Genomic DNA, 22,258 nt, shown 5'->3' with positions numbered 1-22,258 from the left:
TCTCGCCATCACGTACCGGTGAACTGGGAGGAGTCAGACGCCAAGTGCCGAGAGTTTGGCGCCAACTTAACCAGCATCGCCGACCAAGCAGAAATGGAGTTTCTCCACCTGCTTTTGGTCACCAACGTTGTCGTCAAACGCATCACAGACCCGATGCTTTTCATTGGTAAGCATGTGAATGTATTCCATGTGATAATTTGTTTGACAAAAAGAGCTTCGAATTGCTTTAATGGCATTATTGATAGGCAAACAAACGTAATAAATGAAGACGGCAATACAATACGTACGCGCAAACCTTACGTCTAAAAACAGTGCAATTGATGCACGAATGTGTAAAACCAACCGATGAGGCGTATTTCACTCGTTCTCATTGAAATGTCGAAAATGGCATTTTTTGGTCGAAAAATAAATCGGCTTTATTTTCACTGAAAACTACGTGGTTGTTTGGGAAAATTCCTCCTCTAACCATAGCCAAAAAATGGCAACTTATTATTTTCGGTCCCATTGGTAATGCATTACAGGGCCTGTAACAAACGTTACCGGTAACGTTTGTTACAACAGTAGACTTTACCCTGTTTTCTTCGAAATGACTCACCTTATTGACTACATCATTTAGGTATAAGTGGACGTCCCTAGGAACATTTAAAAAGTGGGCAGCTTTTTTACACCAGGTCAAAAAGAAAGCATAGACAGCATCGAACAATGGTAACGTTTGTTACAGTCATTTCTGTACAACATTTTGTTAAGCAAGGTGTGATACAAATAACAGTCAACAACCCTTTCTTGTTTCTTTAAAAAGCCAGAAAAATGTACAGCGTCAAAAAAACGGTCATTTCTAGTCTTATACGTGGATAATATAACCGTGGCAGCCATCGTACTCGTGGTAGTAACGTTTGTTACAGAATCTGGCGACAGGCATAAACCACCTCACACAGCCTCCAAGATCAGTGGCAGTAGCGATATGACGTGATCGGTCAGAGGGCCTGGTCAGCTGGTTTCACCTACCGAACTATCATTCTGGGAACTGAATCGTTACATTTTTGGCTACTATTTGAATTCTTTGTTTCTTCTTAGGCGACAGCCATTTTTTAAGGGGTGAAATCCCACCCGTGGCTATAATAATCTTCTAAGCCATCAACCAATACGAATGTTGTTGTGCATCTTTTGTAAAACATTACAGGGGTTGTGGAAATGTGAAGGAACCAGTGATGTTGTCTATGATTTGCTCCATATCAAGGCGTAAAGTCAGGCGACAGCATTTCGACATTTAAATGAGAACGAGCCATTTACGAAGAGCAAGAAATCGTACTTAGAAACTTAAAACTGGTCTTCAGTTGGCTCAAAGAATTTTACTCACCGCATTTCGACCGAATATCGCGGTATTCTTTAGCTACTAGTATCTGACCCGAGTGCTGCAGACACGTCATATTTCCGTATGTGTTACGTCAGCATTGGGTCAAAGTTCGTCGGAAATCGGTACCCCCCCCCCGCCCCGACTAAGAGACGGGGGGGGGGTGCATGTGAGTGTCAGTTTCTTAGTTTCTTGAGTTGGAAATTAATTCCATTTTCTCTTTGTTATGTAATTTATCAAGTAAGATGAATTTATTTTCATGATAACGAAAAATCATAATCGACGAATAATACAACATTATCACCCGAAGGAATGTACGATACCTACCATGAACGACAAACGGGCGGACACATGGACCGAAACTTCGTCTGGACCGATGGTATTCCGGTGACTTACACAGACTGGTGAGTGAGCTAAAACGTGTGAAGCAATGAAATATGTTTCATTACTTTATAGCCCAACAGGATCGTGAATAAGGATTCCAGAAAATCGTACATCCTATTTTCGAATATAGATGTATATTTGAAGGGGATACGGCCAGAATTTCGCTCCGTACGTGCACATATATGTGCAGTGGTGAAAGATCTATGAGCAAACCAATTTACTAGCTAAGTAAAACAAAGGTAAAAGTAGTCCCATAGCCTTTATGAGCCGTAGAGGCAGTGTTGCCATCCACTGTGTCTGGGGCACGGTATTGGATGACGGAGCCCATCCCTCTTCTCCCACTGCCTTTTACCTCCCCAACCGAAGTCAGGAAAATAGTTTGGAGCGAGGAAAGTCAATTAAAGTGCCTTTTCTAGGGGTACATTGTCGTTAGCATGTCATGACTCGAACCCAGGACCTCTGGTGTTGGTTGATACGCAAATACGCCACATACACGGCACCACAATCGATAAGATACAACCCAATGTAAGCCTGAGCGCCTCTTGTACAACGTTAACACGTTGAAACAGTCTTATTTTCCCCACCACACCTTCCTCAGGTCACCCATGGATGTCAGAACCTGGTTCCCACAGCCGGACGGCGCCAAGATCAACTTCTGCGTTGCCATAGTGATGAAGAACGTCTGGGGAACTGACCAGTGGTACGACGTGGCCTGTGATGATCGGGCCACACGGTCCTTCATCTGCAAGCGGGCGGCCAGAAGAGTGACCCGTCCGGGAGACCATGGCTAAACAAATTTATCTATTGATTTATTTGAATTCACCAAAAAGAGTAACGGAGAGAGCAACAATGAGTGCGGACGCACCTTTGCAAGTTGCCCTCCAGCGCATATAAACACTACAACATCAACTGTACAATATTGATATCCTAGCAGCATATACCAACATATCAAAATATAAAGTGCATGTAAAATAGCAAGGCATAACCAGGATATGATGACACGAAATTAACGTGCCAAGAAGTTAGCGCCGCCTTGAGGCTACACACGAACTACACCCACAAGAGGTGGTCCAAGTATAAGGAACTTCCAACGGTACAAAAGACTGAGAAACGACACAGTTAGGGAAAATCGAAAGAAGAAGAGAGCCTTTTACAAAGAGCAGTTAGAGGCACACAGCAGTAATAATAACACCAAGCAACTCTGGAATGTGATAAACAGTATGCTGGGTAGAAAGACTTGTAAAACACCCAACTTCATAGAATCAGATGGACAGATATGGACCAAACCCAGTGATATTGCCACATATTTCAATGATTACTTCATTAACAAGGTAAACAATCTCACACATGAAGGACAACTAGACATGGAAGAAGCACTAACACCAATTAAGAGGAACATAATGGCCTCAAAGAATTGCTCCTTCTCTTTTCAATCTGTCACTGAAGAGCAGGTAAAGGTGCTACTTAAGTCCCTTCCACAAAACTTGTTGCAAAACCAGTTGCAAAACTATCTCCTCCAAAATGACATCATTTCAGAATGCCAACATGCTTATAGGAAGCATCATTCCACCTCAAGTGCTCTAATACAAATGACTGACCAGTGGCTGACTGAACTTGATAAAGGAAACATAGTTGGAGCTGTACTGCTAGACTTTAGTGCAGCCTTCGATATAGTCAATCACGATATCCTGCTGGCTAAGTTGAAATGCTATGTTTCAATGAGCTAGCAGTCAGCTGGGTAGAGAGTTACCTCAGAGGAAGGAACAGGCTGTGTTTATAAATGGGGACTTCTCGCCATATAGAGAAATCAGGTGTGGAGTGCCACAAGGGAGCTGTCTTGGGCCCTTACTATTTTGCCTTTACACCAACGACCTCCCTACCATAACAACGAATACTAATACTGACATGGTTTTATATGCTGACGACACCACCCCATTTGCTGCAGCGCCTAGTGTTGCTGAAGTAGAAAATATCATTCAACCTGTACTCACACGTATTTGGAGATGGGTGGAAATCAACAGACTGGTTCTTAATGTGGGGAAAACCAAATCTATGCTTATAGGTAGTCACCAAAAACTTAAGAACAACCCAGAATTAAGGCTAAGTGTGGGTGGTAGGAACATCACACAAGTAAGACAAGCTGACCTGCTTGGCTTCACAGTTGACCAGCATCTCTCCTGGGCCCAACATGTACACAAAACCAGGACTAAAATGGCTGGCACTCTAGCATCGTTAAGGAAATACAAAAACTTCTTTCCAGGTGACATATTAAAAGCTGTGATACAGTCGCTTGTTTTGTCACATCTAGATTATTGTGCTCCTATCCTTTCTTCGACAACACAGACACAATTAGATAAACTGCAAACCATGCAAAACCGTGCAGCCAGACTTGCTACCAACTCCACACTTTTCACAAGTTCTGACGACCTACTTTCCAGGCTAGGATGGCAAACAGTTAAAGAGAGATTATCACCAGTACTATCTGTGCTTTTCATAAAATGCTGTCAGTTAAGGAACCGCAAGGAATATATGACAAGGTCAGAACAACCATCATCTCTCATAACCACAACACAAGACTATCACATAAAGGGGGGTTCACCTTACCTAAACCCAGAACAAAAGCACTCACCAGGACCTTCCAGTACAGATGCACTAAGACATATAACACACTACCGAGAAACATTACATCTACAAACTATGCAGAGTTCAAAAACAGGATAAAAAATTGGTGTATACAAAGCTATACAGGACCACTGAGCACATGGTGGTAGCAAGGTGACAAGACAGTTTATGTTGTTAATTATGTTTAGGGTACAAGAAAAGACAACCTGGTGCTTTTCTATTCATGTATTTTTTTCAGTAGTATTTATTCTGTTCCTTCTGTAAATACATTAGGCATGGTTTATGTTGTTATTATTGATATTATTTTCAGTTACGGACAGTTTATCACGTTATATTTTTCTTACCATCACGACTACTTTATTCTGTACTTACTTCCTGTTGATCATTTAGTTCATTCAAGTCAATTATGGTTTGTTAATCATTATTCATATTTATTTTCTACATACAAATCCCAAAAGATATTTCTGACGTTTTAATTTGACCTCTGACCTCTCACGTTTACTTTAAGTTACCTCTGTTAATTTTGTTACCTTTCTGTTTATCAATTGTATAAGTTTAGTTAACTAATTCCGTTTTTATTGTATATATCTATAAGTGTCGGACTCCAGGAAGAATAGTGGTACCACTTCGGTGGTATCGCTAATGGAGATCCCAATAAAACAAACAAACAAACAAAAGAAAGATCAAGACTGTAGAGGGTGTTGAATTCACACACACACACACACACACACACACACACTTACACATGCAGAGAGAAAGGGAAAAATGTGCAAGGAAAGATTTTTACAAAGTTAAAGTGTATCACATAACGATTGTATCAATTTATGGCAAATAACACATATCATTAACAACTACAAACTATTTTTTTTATTCAAACATTTAAACAATAATACAATGTGACAAAGAGGTAGCGCACTCAAGTACAAGACTTATTTTGACCCCTTACATAAAAAAGCATACATATTTTACAGAGAGAAATCAAGTACAAATGAAAAGCAAAGGAAAATCACATTAGACAGAAAGTAATACATTGTACATAATATAACAAGAAAGGATAAACGCAAGTCCAGTTTCCCACCCAATGATGAAATAATTGGACACATTAAAAAACATGCGAGGACAACTGTGTTTTAAAAACGCTTAGTTGCGGTGATGAAGTTTTTGGTTGTACAAATTATTTACACAAGTGCACTAATCCAACATCATTACTCGGTTATACAAGTATTCTTTTGCAAGACTACACTGATCTATTTGTTACCCATATTAATCAATGTAAAAATGAAGAATTAATAGCACATGACAAAGGCAACCTTAGCAATATCATGGCGTTGAAAAAATAGAAATAATCTGGATAAGGCAATCTGTTTGAAATTCGTGTCTACTGCACTATATTTCCACATCTATAACATTATTTCATACTAAGAGCGGCTAGAATGATTCACTGGGATTCCCTAAATATTATAACCTACGCAAATTAGGCCTTGATCCGTCCAGTATCCGTTTCCTCAGTCGGCAATGTTCGGTAAGTTCCGGCCGCACACAGAAAGGGCACAGTACACCACGTGACTACTCTTCGCATCGGGTCGGGTCAAGTCGGGAGAAGTCGGAGAGTGTTCGGGAAATTCAAACATGGCTGATCCAAATAGCGACGATGAAGGGCCCTAAATTCACGGCGTCCTCGCGCCATTGCAGTATCAATTTTTTGCTCCTTGAATGTTGGTATGGATTGGAATAGAGTTGCGTCATCTTATTACGTAAAAAAGTGCCCAAAACTGACTTTGAGTTTGATGACTAAAAGTTCTACAATCCTGACTCGGGCAAATATTAAATCGCACATATGGCGTGCATAAACGTATATGATAGCCGGTGTCAAAAAACACAATTTTACTCCATATTGTTAACGTTCTTACTGCAATTACAAGTATTTGTTCCAAGTTGATCCAGTACAGTTTCTCTTGTAACTGTAAGACTACACCACTTGAATAAATAATTGGAAACTTCTGCGAAACACAAATTCAGAATGAACAAGGTGTCGCCATCGATGGCTCTAGGTGCCTTATAACCCTTAGGCTGTAATTCTGCAATCTCCAAGCAGATCCCACGGTGCCATAAGATAGTATATAATCTGGCCAAGGAGTATAGCCGACCAAAGGGAGTCAAACGGGCACCGGTACGCCACCGTGGATCTGCTTGATTAGTAATTCTGTAGAAAATGTCGAACTGTAATTTCCAAACTTACCCAAATTTTTTGACTGAACAGCCACGGTCTTTGTCAAGGAATGCACAATACACTGCTTCTGTGACGTTGTTAACGTGAAGATAGAATTTTAAAACGCAAATGGACGTCGGATACTCCACCAAACAGATTCCTTTGTAGCGAAATGGACCATTGTTTTTAGTATCGCCCATTCAAAAGTTTTCACAAATAATTAGGTCCAGGTTCAGGTCCGGACCTGGACTTGACTCTCTGGACCTCGACCGTACCTGGACCTGAATTTTCTGTACTGTTGTTTGTCTGAACCTTAATTTATTCATGAGAAAGCTCAACTCGGCCAGCATGCCGCTTTTTTTTTTTTTTACAGGAGCCTCTGATGTTCTGACCGTGTTACTTTATATGATACATGACATCACACTCACTTTCCTGAATAATCAGGGAGTAAAGAAGCCCTGTATACCAGCCATCCCTTAACAGAGACGGTGGGCACCATAGACTTCCTCCAACTTATGATCCACTGCTCACCGAGTCACGTGTGCTAGCAACATAACGTGACGCCACAGAAGCAATGGATTGTTCATCCATTGACCGAGACTGGAGCTGATAAGTAAAAGATTTGGGTAAATCCAATTTTCGCGTTGGAAATTACAGTACCACTTTTCCAGAATGTTCTACCAACACAGATGATCTTTCAAGTTATAACCAGATGCGTTGAAGTTCATCTATTCAAACGACATACTTAGCTTAAGTACGAGCTCGTTGTATTATGTCGTTTGTTTTCCCAACAACAAAGTGTTAGCATGAGGTACGACAACAGATTTGTCAATGGTATTTGCTTGCGCCTCCTTGGCGTCAAGGCATGTTCAAGCGAGGTCGCCAAAACATCTGTGTCATGACCCGCCATTTGTTACTGCCATTTCAAGAGATTATATCATATAACTATATCTGATGATGGTCTCTATACGGCCTCACAAAACTTTAATCTCCCACTTGAATGAAAAGTTAAAATTTGTGCCATCGAAGATCTAGACTTTGGCACTCTCGACTTCGCTCATAAACAAACCATGATGTTTATTGATGTCCCCGGGTCGCGCGTGAGCTCAGATGCTTGTGGTGGAACTTAGATAGTGTCAACCTAAACGAGAGACCTTCAGAAGATCGATAGCCTACCGTGCCACGGACCCAATGTCTGGAACAACCTACCGCCAGACACACGTACGGCCCCAAATCCGACCTGCTTTAAGAGACTCTTAAAGAAAAATAAATACCAAACGTACGGACACTGACTATGAACGATGAGCTTTCACTCGATGTAGTGTGTATATCCGTTATATTTTCCCTGACCCTTACCTCCCTCATGACTTCAATGGAAAGCGCCCTGCAGGCCGATTTGAGCTTTTCATAAATAAAGAAAGTTCAAACAAAACAAACAATGAGGTGGTTTACCTTTGAGAGGTGAAAAAACTTGACAGGCGGCAGTTCCAGCCAGAAGTTCAGCACGGAAGCTAAGACCATTGTCGTCTAGTTTGTCATACAGGTAGGGATATACTTGAGTATTTACTGGGTGAATTCTATATATTTGAGTAAGTTGTCTTCTGTTGCCTACATAGAAAGTTATCATTGGTTATGTCCTGGCTTGAAAGAGTTTTGAAACGCTCTTAGGGCGCTCACTATTCGAAGTCACGGTGCTTCATTGCTAGTTCCCAGGGATATGCTAGTTGCATGAAATTTTAACACATTAACATTAAGAATAAGAGCATATTTCAGTAAGAACTTTTCTCGCTCTGCGTAAAAACCGCTTAAACATCAGGTGGTTTCAAGAATGTACCTTCAGCTTTAGGCTACAAAAGACAAGGCCCCATAAGTTATGAGTCTTTTGTACTTTTTGCTCTTCACAGACGGTGGTGATGAATTTGTTTTGTTTGTTTTGCACACCTGGTAAACCACCTAACACACCAGATTTGTACAGAATAGTACAAGCTTCACATCCGGACAGGTTAATTTGATCCACTCACACCGGGAAGGTCCCCTGCTCTTTTCGATAATTGCGGTGGGTTCTTAACCATGGTCGATGTGTGGCTCTCTTCAAACACGGGACCTCTATCTAACGTCCTAAACGAGGGACGGACCAAACCGAAGTTATGTACTTATTTCACCTGAGGAATTCGCACCTTTGAAGGTCACGCGTGGAATATTCTTTTTATTGCTTTTTGACAAATGGGGCAATTCACTAAAGTTAGTAACTTCTTTTAACAGTGCCGCATATAAATTGCAGACGGAAGGTATAGGTATTCTTTTACCTGCCCGTCCGAAGTCAGGTACCCATTTTTACACCTGTATAGAAATGACACGACCAGGTGGCGCCACGCATGCCAATCAAAGGGCTGGGCGCTGGAGAAATGGCTGGGCAAAGTTTTTGTGTTTTGTGCCGAGTGTATTTACTGTAAACATTCTGGATATTTGAAGAGGCTGTCGACAGTTGCTGCGGGTTGGGTAAAGGTGGTATGTCACTGCGATTGGGGCACCGGTGCGGCACTGTGGGGTTCATTTACTGTGGCACTGTTGTGCTATTTTCGCCGATTTTTTTTAAAATTTAGATATTTCGTAATACGTAAAAGTATTCGTCGTTTGTCTCTGAAATTCGTTGAGTAATCTTTCGAACCCCGCGGTGCCGGCGCACCAAAAATGTACCTTAAGTCATGGAAGTGACTACATTACAGTCGTCAGGGGTGCCTAAGTATTCGCACGAATTTTATGAAATTCATACGAATTTTATGGGATATTTTTGAATATGCGAAAAAAAATACGAATCTTATGGGAAACGTACAAATCGCTATTAGCTATATGTGACACTTACGAATCTTCTGGGATACGCAGTCTTTTTGTGCAAACCAGCCGGTCGCTACGTTTGGAAAAAGGTATGTTTTGGAGTTCTCCCCCAGATATTTTGAATATCCCTCTTAGCGCTGTGACGTACCCAGGCAGCGGTTGGCCGGCTAGCATAAAAAAGCTGCGTATTAGATAAAAGATTAGAACGGTTTCCGTGAAATTCCTACGAATTTTAGAAGATTCGTGAAATACTTAGGCCCTGGACGGTGCTTTTGTTACCTCCATAAAAATGGAGATATTGTTGTGTGCGTGTGCGTGCGTGCGTGCGTGCGTGCGTGCGTGCGTGCGTGCGTGTGTGTGTGTGTGTGTGTTTCTGGATATTTGTGTTCATGTTAACTTCAGGGTGGATTGTGCTGACATTTGGTACTGAGTGGATAGAGTTTGCGAAGACGAAAGTTCAAGGTCGTCGATTTTTGGCCCTTGTGTGACCTTGGTACTGCAGCAGTGTTTTTGTATCTTTTGACCTGGACGCGCTATGGTCTTGTTATGTTTATACTGGTCAATGGTGAGAAGCGCTGTCATCCCCAATGGAAGAACCTGGCGTATTGTTGAGCAAGTATTCTCTTCATTGCCTTAGGGCCACAATGCCCTACAAAGTCATGCGCAAAGCAGTCACAGCGAGTTTGTGGCAGCAGACACAGTGTAGCCCGGGTATAAAGTATTGAGTCACATACTTGACCAGGCCGTAGAGATTTGTGTGCACGGCAGGAAGGCGGAAACTGTGGTGAGTGTTTAGTGTTATGTTATTTGTTTGAAGCTATAGTAAGAGATGCTGATCGAATAGCACGACCTGACGAACACAGCCTGTACTGACTGTGGCTGACATCCCAGTGGGGGTTGCGTTACATGAGGTCAGAGTTCGAGGCCGCTAATCAATCAATTTTTCCTATTTGTTAACATAATGTTATTTTATTTTTCAATGATTATTTATAGACAAACTGTGGTAAATGGCAGAAGGATATGTTAGTTTTGAGACTGTATGAGTAAAATTACGAACTTTGTTCATGATCAGCGTGAATTTGTGCCTGGATACTTTTTACCGCTCACGGCTGTGTGCGTCGGCTGCAGTATGATGCCTCCGCGCCGGGGTCAAATACAAGTGACTTCAGTAAATGAGAACGAGCAGACGAACTCCAGCTATTTTTTGTAGACTACAGCATGAGATTAAACATATTCTTGAATATCTTTTTAAATCCACGTACCTTGCTTGTGCACCCTGCAATAGATTTTGAAGCCTCGAAGTTCTCACCTTGGGGGTAATTAACCATGTAACAGACTAACAGTTAAATCCCCAGGCGTTCTGCAGCTTACACGAAGTGTCTTAGATGATGGAAAAGCACGCCGAAGCCACGTACTACACGGAAGACCCCGACTGGCCGAAGGGCGCCTGTCGTTTCACGGCACCGGTGGTGAGCTGTGACGTCCTGTCAGAGGGGACAGTAACGGAGGTGTTCATAGCGCAGGTAATAAGGCCGATCTTTACCTTCTTGTGATTATTGCCATTACTGTGATTAATCCATTAATTAAAGGACATTCCACTCTAGAAAGGAGTATTATTTTCTACTAGATAGTTGAGCACATTTAGATCCAGCGTTACCGTCTCACTTGCTCTTCCGTCGATTCATTTAGGCCATGTTGATTTTATCGATAGTCTCATTTTGTATCTGTGAACTGTATCTTTTCAACATGTCTAGTTGTGACCTGTACGTAGCCCGACGTGGCAAAAATGTGCAATAAAGGTCTTCGTTCATTTGATAATGTGGATGGCATCATCAAATGAACTGATTCGAGTGAGCGGATGGAAATCGTTTGTCGTTTGGGCAAAACGAGTTCCCTTCATAATTTGTGAAATTGAAGTGGCCAGGAAGGTTGAAGAAATGGCCAAACACACAGAGTATGGGATACCGATCAATAGATTATTTTTATTCTTCTTCGACCCTGGAATTGACGTTAGCATTCTATGACATTCGTTTAAGTTTGACGATATTTTTTTTGTAATCTACTATAACGTTACTTAGTTGTATGTTTTTACCAAGTTTTAGCCTTGTAACTTGAAATATTATAGCACAGAAGCGAATTTAGTAACTATTTGCAAGGGAAATGATTTCTTTCCTAACAACCGTTGCGAAGAAACATGCATTTTGAATTTTCTCCACCCCTGAAAATGTTTTAAAAAAATTAACATTTAACTTAAAAGTACACACTCAGGAATCATCATACCAAAATTCATGCTTTTATCACATTTTGAGCAATTTTAGCTGTGTTTTGCACCAATCGCCTAGACTATACGGGATATAACGTAATTTGCTCATTTTGCAGCTGCTTTGTACGATTACAGCATGGTAAAACAAGAACTTGATCATCTTTTTTATCTTTAATTATTTTTCAGAGGAGTGAGGAAGAAAAGGTGATGGTGTATTCAGAAGACGGGACGTTCCTCCGCTGCTGGAAGACCGACAAGCTTGACACTCCACATGGGCTAAGAGTGCATGTACCTATCGGCGGAGGGGTGGAGTCGGCGGAGGTTTGGGTCACCGACACCGGGCAAGGTATCAAGAATGTCTCACTGATATTTCAAAAGGGTATGGCACGCCATTCAGCTACACAGCTACACTGGGAATGGGCCAATCCTGAAGCCCCTCCCCCTGTTCGATCGTGGCTTTATTTCGAACGTCAAAAACAGCGCTAGTAGGACAGAACAGGTCAGCGAGATCAACTCAGTCGGTGTAGTCTTCAACAGAGAAGCCATAGCAATTTTATTTGGCCATTTCAGTGTTAAGTAGCGGGCGGCCAGTTCGGTCCTACTAGAGCTGTTTTTTTTTACCACGGAGGCGTTGGAAATAGAATAGAGGGTTCTATTTGTTCGACAGGATTGGTCCACTGCCATTCGGGTGTTTCCAGGATGATTTTAAGTAATGATATTTTAATCTATCTAACGTTATACTACATTCAATGCATTGACTACTTTTGACGAATATTTAAACAATTTCATCCAATAATGCTTGCTACTTGGGGAGCTTTTGAGGTGCACTCTGGCTCTTTTTCACCACGGTAGATCTCGTCTTGGAGTTCTCTTGTCACGTGCCCGATGGTATTGATTATCATGTGACAAGGCACAGTTAAAACAGGTTTGAGATAGTGACACCCCCTATACCCTCTTTAAGGTGCCGCTTGTCTACTTGCATTCAATGCAACTTCTTACTTCTTACCTTTTCTCAGGACCCCACGGTTGCTCCTTAAAGATGTTTGATCGCCATGGCAACCTTAAGGTGACACTCGGCATGCCTGGGAAGGGAGGCTCTGACCTTGACCCGCTACAGTTTGACCAAGTCTCGGACGTGGCGTTCAGCTGTGCGGGAGACATGTTCGTCGTTGACGGGGACGACGGGATCAACCATCGGCTCCTGAAGCTGTCAGCAGGTACGTGATTATTTTGTTTTTGTTTTGTTTGCAATTGTGTCTTCATTTAATGTCTATAGTGCTCCATACGGCCGTCAGCTACCGTGACAGAAGCCTTTTGAAGGTTATGATCAGGGCTTTAGCCAGCTCGAAATTTTTTTCCGTCAGCCAATTACAATCGTCGCGAAAACCGCAAAAATTAATTAGAAGGACTGAACTGAGACCTTGAAAAACGGGTTTTAATGAGATTATCGTATGCGAAAAGGCGCCGACACACATTGTCAACAATCATAACAATAGCAAAACAAACAGTGTGTGGCTTTTACGGCCGTGGACGGCGTCCCCAAGCCGCCTGTAGCTTCCACCAAGGATTTTTGTCCGTCAAGGTTGACGGATTGGTTTTAAAATTTTTCCGTCAGACGCAGCACATTTCCGTCAATTGACGGAAAAACGGACGCTGGCTAGAGCCCTGGTTATGATAGAAGTTGTTACTCCAGCGACTGACTCACAGAAGTGAGCCAGATTAGGTAAGGTACTTCCTTAGCGTATACTTCTCTGATGGGCATAGGAACCGCTAAAAGTTCGGAAGTACTTCGTCCGGTGCTCCGAAGCAGTAAACACATTAAAAACGCCTCGTGAAAGTCAACGAGGGATGAAATTTACTGTGTGGTGGTATAACGTCAATTATTCAGCCTTTAGAGCGTAATAATATTTAAATTGCGGTATAGCTAAATGAAAAAAAGAAGGAAAACTTCTCAATTTAAAATTTTTTTCTTCCCAATTCCCTCAGACCGCCAGCTGCTGTGGAGTGTAGGCGAGGAAGGGTCGGGGCCGGGTCAGTTCCGGGTGCCGCACAGTGTGGACGTGGACAGGTTCGGGCAGGTGTGGGTGGCGGACAGGAGGAACCAGCGGGTCCAGGTCTTCAACGGGCAAACGGGCAGCTACGTCGGCGAGTGGACCTTCGGCGAGGACGTTTACGCAGTCAGGTGATTGTTTGAAAACATGAACGATTTTTTTTTTCTAAATACAAAAAGATGTAAGTTACCAAAGTTTTAAGTAGTCCCTCTGGCCTTTCTCTAGATGACGCAGGACCTGACTAATAACAAGAGGGTAGTTGAAGAATACTGAATGCTTTTTATGCACCTTATCGTATACTGCACAGAAGATGGATTTATTACTTTCTGAAATTGATGTTTATTGCAAAATAACACTCCCCTTTGGAGTTAAGGACTAAATGTTGGAATGTTAAAGCTAATTGTTGGAATGAAAAAGAATAAGAATTTATAAATAACAAATCTTTAAACTTTAAACTTGCAGATTCAGCACAGACAAATTCCGTGTCTTTGTCCTTCAAGAATTGGTCGGCAACCTCTTGATGCTGAAGTCTCCGAGCATGCTCGGTTTCCTTGGCAACTACGAGTTGATTGACATTTTGCACATGCCGATCCCGGTGATACCGCACATGTTCAGCGTTAGCCCGGTAACGGAGTCGGTCTTCATTGCTCAGCTTGGAGCGAAACGGTGCAGAAAATTCGTCCGCCGAACAGGGAAGTCGAAGTGCTGGCTTTGGCTGGCGACGATGTGCCTTGTTCCAAGGAAAGCGAGTACCAAAATCGAACCCATGAGATGAACTTGTTCTATGTCTAATGTCAGTCCAGTTTTAACCCCCTCAGCGACACCCCAATGGGGTTTTTAGAGGGTAACGAAGACGAAGTTTGAATAGAGGTGGCGTATAACGTGTCATAAAAGCTGTCGTGGGAAAGTCCTAGCCTCCACCAGGCTTTCCTACGGGGTACGGGGATCGTCGAATTCGGCAAAATATCAGGAAATTGGCCAGGGAATTATTTACCAGTGTATGTGTAGTAATTTTCAACTAATAGTATATTATGAAAGATGTGGGTAAATTCGCCCTCTACTGCCTTAAAAGAAAAAGTAAAGAATATCAAGAATAGCACCATGTACTCTTAATGCATTTAAGTTGGCGGGAATTTGATTTCACGGTAGCGGGAAAATGGAGAGTTCGCAATATAACAGTTTTTAGTTGGTTTGGCAGCCTCCGCGAAAATCGCGAACATAAAACCACCGCGAACATATCTACATTGTCAGTATGTTACATATCCATCAAATGGAGAGTACTGCATTTCCCACCCCCTGTTTTGACCCTGATGGGTTCATCTGGGGTATTTCAGAAAGTACATAACAGTTGTGACAACAAAGTTCATTGCCATTTAACAACAGAAGCATCCCCTTCGTCTAACGATTTGACAAAAGAAGGTCCAGGACACACGTTTGATACATCATTAATCTGTCTATATTTGCCATCAATATTTCACCATATGACTCCTTAAATTCTCTTCATATAAAGATTCAAATTTATTTGCATATAATATTTCTGTAAATTTCATTTCACAAGTAACAGACTGAAATAGTATTTTTTATATATATATTTTTTTTTCTAAGTCTGTAGTTTACAAAAAAAAAACACAGATTACAATACATTTCACGAGTCGCAGGAACTTTTGTTGATTTTTTGCCAGGTTGTACCTTGTTCTTACCATCAAAGATATTTACGTTTTAAACAGCGTTTGTATCAATATTTAAAGGATATAATTTTGCATAGAACAGACAGTTTCGTAGATGTATAACAGAAGTCATAGAATCTTGTTTAACTCTACTTTACCCATCGTAAAGACAAACTATGGTTACAAGAGACTATTGAATGTAGCTAAACAAAATCTTTGGTTGCTCCATTTTACTTTGTTCGAGGACATGAGGGTTTACAAAATCAATTTCTCACGCATTTAGCCTTGCAAGATCATTCCTCACTCGTTATAAAGATACAACATCCACATAAGAACGAGGGAACTTATTGGGGGCAGGTTGACGAGGTGCTCAGTTGTCCTTTGTCGGGGTGCGATCGTCAGACTTTTGTTTGAGAACGTTAGTCTACAAAGTTTCTTATGCATTTCACAAGTCATCGAGGCTTGAAACACCATGCTTCACTCGTTATAAAGATACAACATCCATATAAGAACGAGGGAAGTTATTGGGGGCAGGTTGGCGAGGGCATGAGGTGCTCCGCTGTCCTTTGTCGGGGTGCGATCGTCAGACTTTTGTTTGAGAACGTTAGTCTACAAAGTTCCTTATGCATTTCACAAGTAACCAAGCCTTAAACGATCATGCCTCACTCCTGAAAAAGGTACAACATCCATATAAGAACGAGGGAAGTTATTGGGAGCAGGTTGGCGAAGACCTGAGGGGCTCCGCTGTCCTTTGTCGGGGTGTGATCGTCAGATTTGACAGCGATCGGCTCGCACTGGAAGCTGTCCCTGCTGTACAGGTGGTTGTCGGACGTGCATGCGCAGTGGCGGGAATCTTCGTCGTACTTGGATCCTTCGGGACAGCCCAGGAACTCGAACGCAATGTGGTTTCCTGGGGGGAGACGATTCGGTGTTGAATAAATTAAGTCTTTTTACACAAACAATGCTTTATTCTCACCGACATTTCGGTAACCGTCTGTCACCTTCTTCAGGGCAATTCTGACTGGTTCACATTGTACTGCAGGACAGGTGTCTCTGCTCACAGTTCAGATGCAGTCACAAGACGTCAAGTATTTACATATGTACAGTCAGCTTTATGCAAAATATTTACAATGCGTTCCCAAACGCAAAGGAATGTAAAACATCCATAACAGTTGTCAATTCGGTGTTGTTTACGCGAGAGCTAGCTGGATACTACTACAGTCAAAACTGCCCAAGAAGACCACTAATAAAATCTGGTCTTTGTGGACAGGACTCAACAGTTGACAGGATTCTTCTCAAGTTTAAATAATAAAACATATCCAAGAGATCATCAGAAGGTGTTCACATGGGCCAGGCGGGTAAAATATTAAACCTATTTTGGCTAAATTTTAGCACAAATCTAAAGTTGGCAATCTGTGAGTATTTACAGCGATGTTGGCAACAGAACAGAGGTTTTCTTGAGTAATTCCTATTTCTTATAACACGTAAACATGTAACTGTCTACAAACATGCAAAGAAATGGGAGTTTCCAACATCCGGGTACCTTGCGGCAGGGTGGCACTGGTCATGATGTCACGCTTGACCACGTGACCGTTCAGGACAATATCGGTTTCGTCGATGACGTCTCGCTTCTTTCTACCCGGCTTCTCGATCAGTCGGTACACCTGTGCAGGTGAAAACAGGTAACGTTACAAAAAGGGGTGGGTACCGGTACAGAAAATTCAGGCACAGAGACGGTCCATGTCCAAAGGATCAGATCCAGGTCCGAACCTGAACCTGGAGAGGTTGTAAAGGGCCAATACTCAAAACAATGGTCCAAAGAAATATCTTGGATGGACTTCTACTGGCATTTTAAAATCCTATCTTCGTGTAAACAGCACTAATGCCTCTGTTAACTTGGACCACATTTGACTGTAAAACTTGGTAAAAATGACTCCTCTCTCCTTCGCTATGCACACACGAGGGATCGGGGGCTGTAATCCTGGCGTGTGAAATAATTGTGTCGGTCATCCGACATGCAAACTAATGGAAAGGGTCAATAACTCAGGTGACCTCAATACGACAGTCATTGCCCCAGGTGCGACCATAGGACTGTAGGTTTGGAAGTACTCACACCGGAAAGGATATTAGTAGTGAGGAAACGCTCGCACCGAAAAGGAGAAATGGAACAAAATGGAACAGAAAGGTAAGTACAGAAAGTGTGAAATGTACATTCCATTGTTTTCCATTTCGTTCGTTTCGTTCCACTTCGCATTTTATGTACTAAACTTTCCGTTCAATTTCGTTCCATTTCATTCCATTTCGCACTTTCGGTACACCGGAAAAAACGGATGTTAAGCTTAAACCACTTACGGTAGTGATGGTGTAGGAGTTCCTCTCGAACGACAGAGCGGTGTTGGTGAAGTCCATGTGGTAAAGGTTGTTGGTGGAGTCGTAAGCGTGGCTGTTGAGGCTCTGTTGGGGGTTTACAGGATCCCACTCGGCGTCCTGAGGCATGCAACAATAGAGATTTGGATGTCATTGCTTTTATTAGACTTTGGCGCCTTTGATAAAACTAAGGGCACAACCCGCCGAACGTGCAAATATGTGCTTGTCTACGTGCCAATACATGGGCAATCTTTTGGGATCCGTTGGTGTTAAAGTACGGCCTCCGTACGAGCCCGTACGGAATCCGACGGATTTTGGAGCACGCAGACACGCCGTAGAACTTTACGTGCAGGCAAAACTTTGTGTGCCATCGGGCTGCGGATTCGCCCCCCGTACGCGCCTGCCCTGTACAGCCTGAACGTTTTCAGAAAAACGTGGCGGACGTGGCCTTAAAAAACGTACGGACAAATTGCACGTAAGGCGGGTTGTGCCCTAAGTTTCAGATAACTAACAGTGTACTATAAAGTTGAGTATAAAGCTATGAGCATGTAAGTCAAGTCTTCACCTCTTCAGTATAACTAGAAGCACCAATGTCCTCTTCACTGCTACCACCACCTGTACTTTGAGCAGGACCCTGCCCCTTTATCTGAGTTAACAACACAAAACCCCCTTTAGGTCACACCAATTTAACATTTTAATGCTTTTCACCCACATTGCTTAATGGCCTGCAGAATCTGAAAAACCAGAGGTCGAAGTTGACGATTCTACGTAAACATGCACAAGGTCAAAGGTGAAACATTGATTCCCTCCTGACGTCATTTCGCTTCCGGTTTCCACAAAGTGTATTTGATAAAAGATCTGACAAAGGGTTGTGACATAGACCGAAAAATCAGTGAGTGCTTCCTTTTTATTGGAACAAACCTCAAATTTCAAAAATACGGACGCTACCAACACAGATGACTTTCCATTCGAATATTCCACATCCAGACGTGTTTTCTATGTCTCAGGTGCCTTCACCTTTGACCTGAGAATGCGTACTGAGAACTGTGAACCTCCTTATTGGTGTGGCCTAGGAGGGATAAGACTCACGATTACGACGACTCGGTGGTATGCACATGTTACAGTTACCAGGCAGCTGAGGTCATGGTAGACCAAGGAAATCTTGGAGAGAAGGACATCAAAGCATGCGGCCTCCGAGACCAGTGTGAACCAGCTGGACAGACCTTGGGAGTGCGTGCCAAGACTAGCCGACTGCTGCCTACCCCTCTGTTAGGGAACCCAGCAGCAGTACAGTAGAAGCCAGTCAAATGCACAGCGGATTAACGCACACTTCTGTTAACTGCACGGAATCCCCAAATCCCTAAATCACTTTGCATCATTGCACCAGCCGGTTAATTGCACGAAATTCCCTGGCAACTAGGCCATGCATTTAAGCGGCTTCTACTGTACAATCCAATACTGGATTCTACTAACTACTACTCACATGGATGTCGCTGATGTTGAGGTGCTGAGTAACGCCGCTGCCGTCCACGTACTGGTACGCGAAGTCGTTCTCCAGGTGGGCGATGTAACGGTTGTCCTTGGTAACCGCCAGGCAACCCTACAGGTGGAAACAATAGGTCAATCAGAGATGGCAGACTTCACGCCCTCTGGCGAAGCATGCAGAAACTGAAGTGCCAAAATACACACAGGCAGACAGACAGATATAAAAAAGACTGTACTCTCAAGTGCTCATGGTGGTTGCTATACGGAAAAATACATTCAGGGGTTGATTGATCAATTGTAACTTCTGTCTTCGCGTGGCCAATTTACTCCTCTGCCGGCTAAACTCCTTCCCCAGCTTATGATACTGTCTTATGCCACGCAAGATCTGCTTCTACACCCTGAAGAACTGCATGTACTCATGTACTTACCGTATCCTGGCCGGTCTGGTCACCAATGCACACCATGAACATTTTCAGCCTTGTAGAACTGCATGTACTTACCGTATCCTGGCCGGTCTGGTCACCAATGCACACCATGAACATTTTCAGCCCTGTAGAACTGCAGGTACTTACCGTATCCTGGCCGGTCTGGTCACCAATGCACACCATGAACATTTTCAGCCCTGTAGAACTGCATGTACTTACCGTATCCTGGCCGGTCTGGTCACCAATGCACACCATGAACATTTTCAGCCCTGTAGAACTGCAGGTACTTACCGTATCCTGGCCAGTCTGGTCACCAATGCACACCATGAACATTTTCAGCCCTGTAGAACTGCAGGTACTTACCGTATCCTGGCCAGTCTGGTCACCAATGCACACCATGAACATTTTCAGTTCCAGAGTGAAGAAGTCCCAAAGGAACTCGGGGTAGAACCTGCCAATGAAGCAACAACGTTAAGTGTTAAATGCAGTGACTTACTAATGTAAAAAAAAAATCCGTTACCTTTAAGTTTGAACCATCAGGATTAGGAAACTAGAGATAAAGAATATATGCCTAGAATTGTCGTGGCCATGATTTGTCTATATTTGGGGGTTATGCTAAGATGTACTTACCATCTACAGTATAATCTGAATTATACCTCATACGAGACCTTGTTCAGGGAGAGTACAATATGCAGTATTCCTGGGAATCGCTAGATGGTGCACACATACAAAGAAAAGAAAAGCAAAGCATGATGGGACCTCACGTGATGACGCCCCTTCCCAATCATCATTGACTGAGTGCGAGAGTAGATAAATAAGTCTGTGCTGTCCATGGGTGGGTAATGTTCACTAAATCCCTGCAGCTGAACATAAGTTACTGAGGGTGGGAAGATATACCTGAACAAGGTCTCGTATGAGGTATAATTCAGATTATACTGTAGATGGTAAGTACATCTTAGCATAACCCCCAATTATACCTCATTGACTCGACCTTGTTCAGGGAGAGTACAATATGCAGACTCCAAAGCTGTATCTGGACAGCACAGGTATCAACTGAAGTATCAGTTATAGTCTAAGAAGGTCAGTTCTCGTGACCTAATGTCCTACCAGTATAACTGTTAGATAACACTGAGTGCCTGATGAACAAACACTGAAAAAGCATTAATCCTTAGGACTTGGTAAACATTGTCCAGTCCCGTCAACTTACCCCCCCCCCCCTTTTCCCAAGGGGAAGGAGACATCCTCAAGTGACCTTTGAGGAGAAAAACACAAACCTCTTGTTTCCCTTCATAGAGGGGAGAAACCCATTAGATGAAGTGGCTGATCCTCGTGAAAGAACAGCCTATAACAATAAAACAAATCAATGTTTATTGCACAACAATTGTAACGGGTACAATGTAAGGTAAGGCAATGTATAGCATGCATGTGTTGAACGACTGGGCCAATATAAGAGCGCCCAAGCCATCTATCGACCACAGGAAACAATAACTGAAATTCAAGCTAACTGTGGCTCTAAATAAACCAAAGAGTACCAACATACCAATAATACATTTGAATTGGTGTGGTTCATGCAAAACATGAAGTCAACTGTGTTAGATTCCTCCGGAATCCCCATAACGTGTGTAACAAACATACTGAACTTGTAACAAGTAGGAGCTTCATCTGTGGTAAAGGCAATCTTTACAAATACAATCGAAGTGAGTACCAATTTTGGTAACTCAACACCACATTTTAATGTTTCCAGTCAAGTGGATTGCAGGCTGCCAGAAGCCAGCCTTGTGAGCCTAAATTGCATGGCTCACTTGTCACCAATCACCTACCGGAAGCTTGGGATAGTGAAGTTCAGAAAGGTGTGTGATAACTTGCATTGTTCCCCAACACCTAATTTAACAGTGAACTTTTTACACTCACACATGAGTACAGTTCCACCCTTAACGTGTGAACTTGTACATGTATATTTCACTAAGAAACATTAATAGCAAGAAGTACTTGCAATATGTCAATATCAACTGACATCAAGAGTAGCACTGAAGGACAAGGTACATTGTGGGCCTTCGTCATGTTGCAGACACCAACAAGACTATAAGGGTTGACATAGTATGAAAAACATCACCAGTTTCACGTGCCATCATATTGATCACATCACATATCTCATCATATTGATCACATCATATGTCTCATCATATTGATCACATCATATGCCTCATCATATTGATCACATCACATGTCTCATCATATTGATCACATCACATGTCTCATCATATTGATCACATATCTCATCATATTGATCACACCACATATGCTTCAGCATACTGACCAGCTGGATAGTATGATAAAAACCCAGATGGTAACAATGCAACAACGTCTATTAAACGTTAGTCTGTGTGCAAAGACTGCACAAGATAATTAAATTGATCTTCTCTGCAATGTCTGCCATGATCAGTTTTGATCATGGTTATGTGTAACATGTTCTACAACTCTGTTGTAAGTTACCCGTGAACTTAAAAGGAACACATATTGTGCTACTTCAACACCATGTGAAGAAGAAGGGCGACGGACTTTTTCCGTCCTTAGAAGCGCCAGCTGTTGTAAGTTACCT

General features: G+C 42.5%; 3 protein-coding genes across 3 annotated transcripts in view; 2 read left to right on the top strand and 1 right to left on the bottom strand.

The window, feature by feature from the left end:
* Positions 1-11: 11 nt before the first annotated feature.
* On the top strand, positions 12-3,201 carry LOC118419997 (alpha-N-acetylgalactosamine-specific lectin-like). Its single transcript, XM_035826699.1, has 3 exons — positions 12-166; positions 1,662-1,755; positions 2,334-3,201. The coding sequence occupies exons 1-3, from the start codon at positions 94-96 to the stop codon at positions 2,524-2,526; spliced, it is 360 nt and encodes a 119-aa protein (XP_035682592.1). The 5' UTR covers positions 12-93; the 3' UTR covers positions 2,527-3,201.
* Positions 3,202-12,684: 9,483 nt separating this feature from the next.
* Positions 12,685-14,656, top strand: LOC118420273 (NHL repeat-containing protein 3-like). The gene is made up of 3 exons (XM_035827001.1): positions 12,685-12,881; positions 13,651-13,846; positions 14,178-14,656. The coding sequence occupies exons 1-3, from the start codon at positions 12,704-12,706 to the stop codon at positions 14,488-14,490; spliced, it is 687 nt and encodes a 228-aa protein (XP_035682894.1). The 5' UTR covers positions 12,685-12,703; the 3' UTR covers positions 14,491-14,656.
* Positions 14,657-15,861: 1,205 nt separating this feature from the next.
* The window catches only part of LOC118419223, a 16,092-nt gene continuing 9,695 nt past the window's right edge, over positions 15,862-22,258 (bottom strand). The window contains exons 11-16 of the mRNA XM_035825572.1: positions 20,023-20,110; positions 19,233-19,349; positions 18,315-18,395; positions 17,735-17,869; positions 16,926-17,046; positions 15,862-16,292 (exon numbers count right to left, since the gene is read on the bottom strand). Of these exons, the coding sequence (XP_035681465.1) occupies positions 16,045-16,292; positions 16,926-17,046; positions 17,735-17,869; positions 18,315-18,395; positions 19,233-19,349; positions 20,023-20,110 (790 nt within the window). The 3' untranslated portion in view covers positions 15,862-16,044. The remainder of the gene's footprint in view (positions 16,293-16,925; positions 17,047-17,734; positions 17,870-18,314; positions 18,396-19,232; positions 19,350-20,022; positions 20,111-22,258) is intronic.

This window comes from Branchiostoma floridae, chromosome 7 (assembly GCF_000003815.2).
Source record: "Branchiostoma floridae strain S238N-H82 chromosome 7, Bfl_VNyyK, whole genome shotgun sequence".
In the NCBI taxonomy this organism is placed as follows: domain Eukaryota; kingdom Metazoa; phylum Chordata; class Leptocardii; order Amphioxiformes; family Branchiostomatidae; genus Branchiostoma; species Branchiostoma floridae.
The sequence above is the reverse complement of the archived record's forward strand: the minus strand, read 5'-3'. Positions and strand labels throughout refer to the sequence as shown.

Coding starts and splice junctions, on each gene's coding strand:
- LOC118419997 (XM_035826699.1), top strand. CDS start 94: ATGGAGTTTCTCCACCTGCTTTTGGTCACCAACGTTGTCGTCAAACGC. Junction 167..1,661: donor AGACCCGATGCTTTTCATTG/GTAAGCATGTGA, acceptor TATCACCCGAAG/GAATGTACGATACCTACCAT. Junction 1,756..2,333: donor CCGGTGACTTACACAGACTG/GTGAGTGAGCTA, acceptor CACCTTCCTCAG/GTCACCCATGGATGTCAGAA.
- LOC118420273 (XM_035827001.1), top strand. CDS start 12,704: ATGTTTGATCGCCATGGCAACCTTAAGGTGACACTCGGCATGCCTGGG. Junction 12,882..13,650: donor GCTCCTGAAGCTGTCAGCAG/GTACGTGATTAT, acceptor CAATTCCCTCAG/ACCGCCAGCTGCTGTGGAGT. Junction 13,847..14,177: donor GAGGACGTTTACGCAGTCAG/GTGATTGTTTGA, acceptor TTAAACTTGCAG/ATTCAGCACAGACAAATTCC.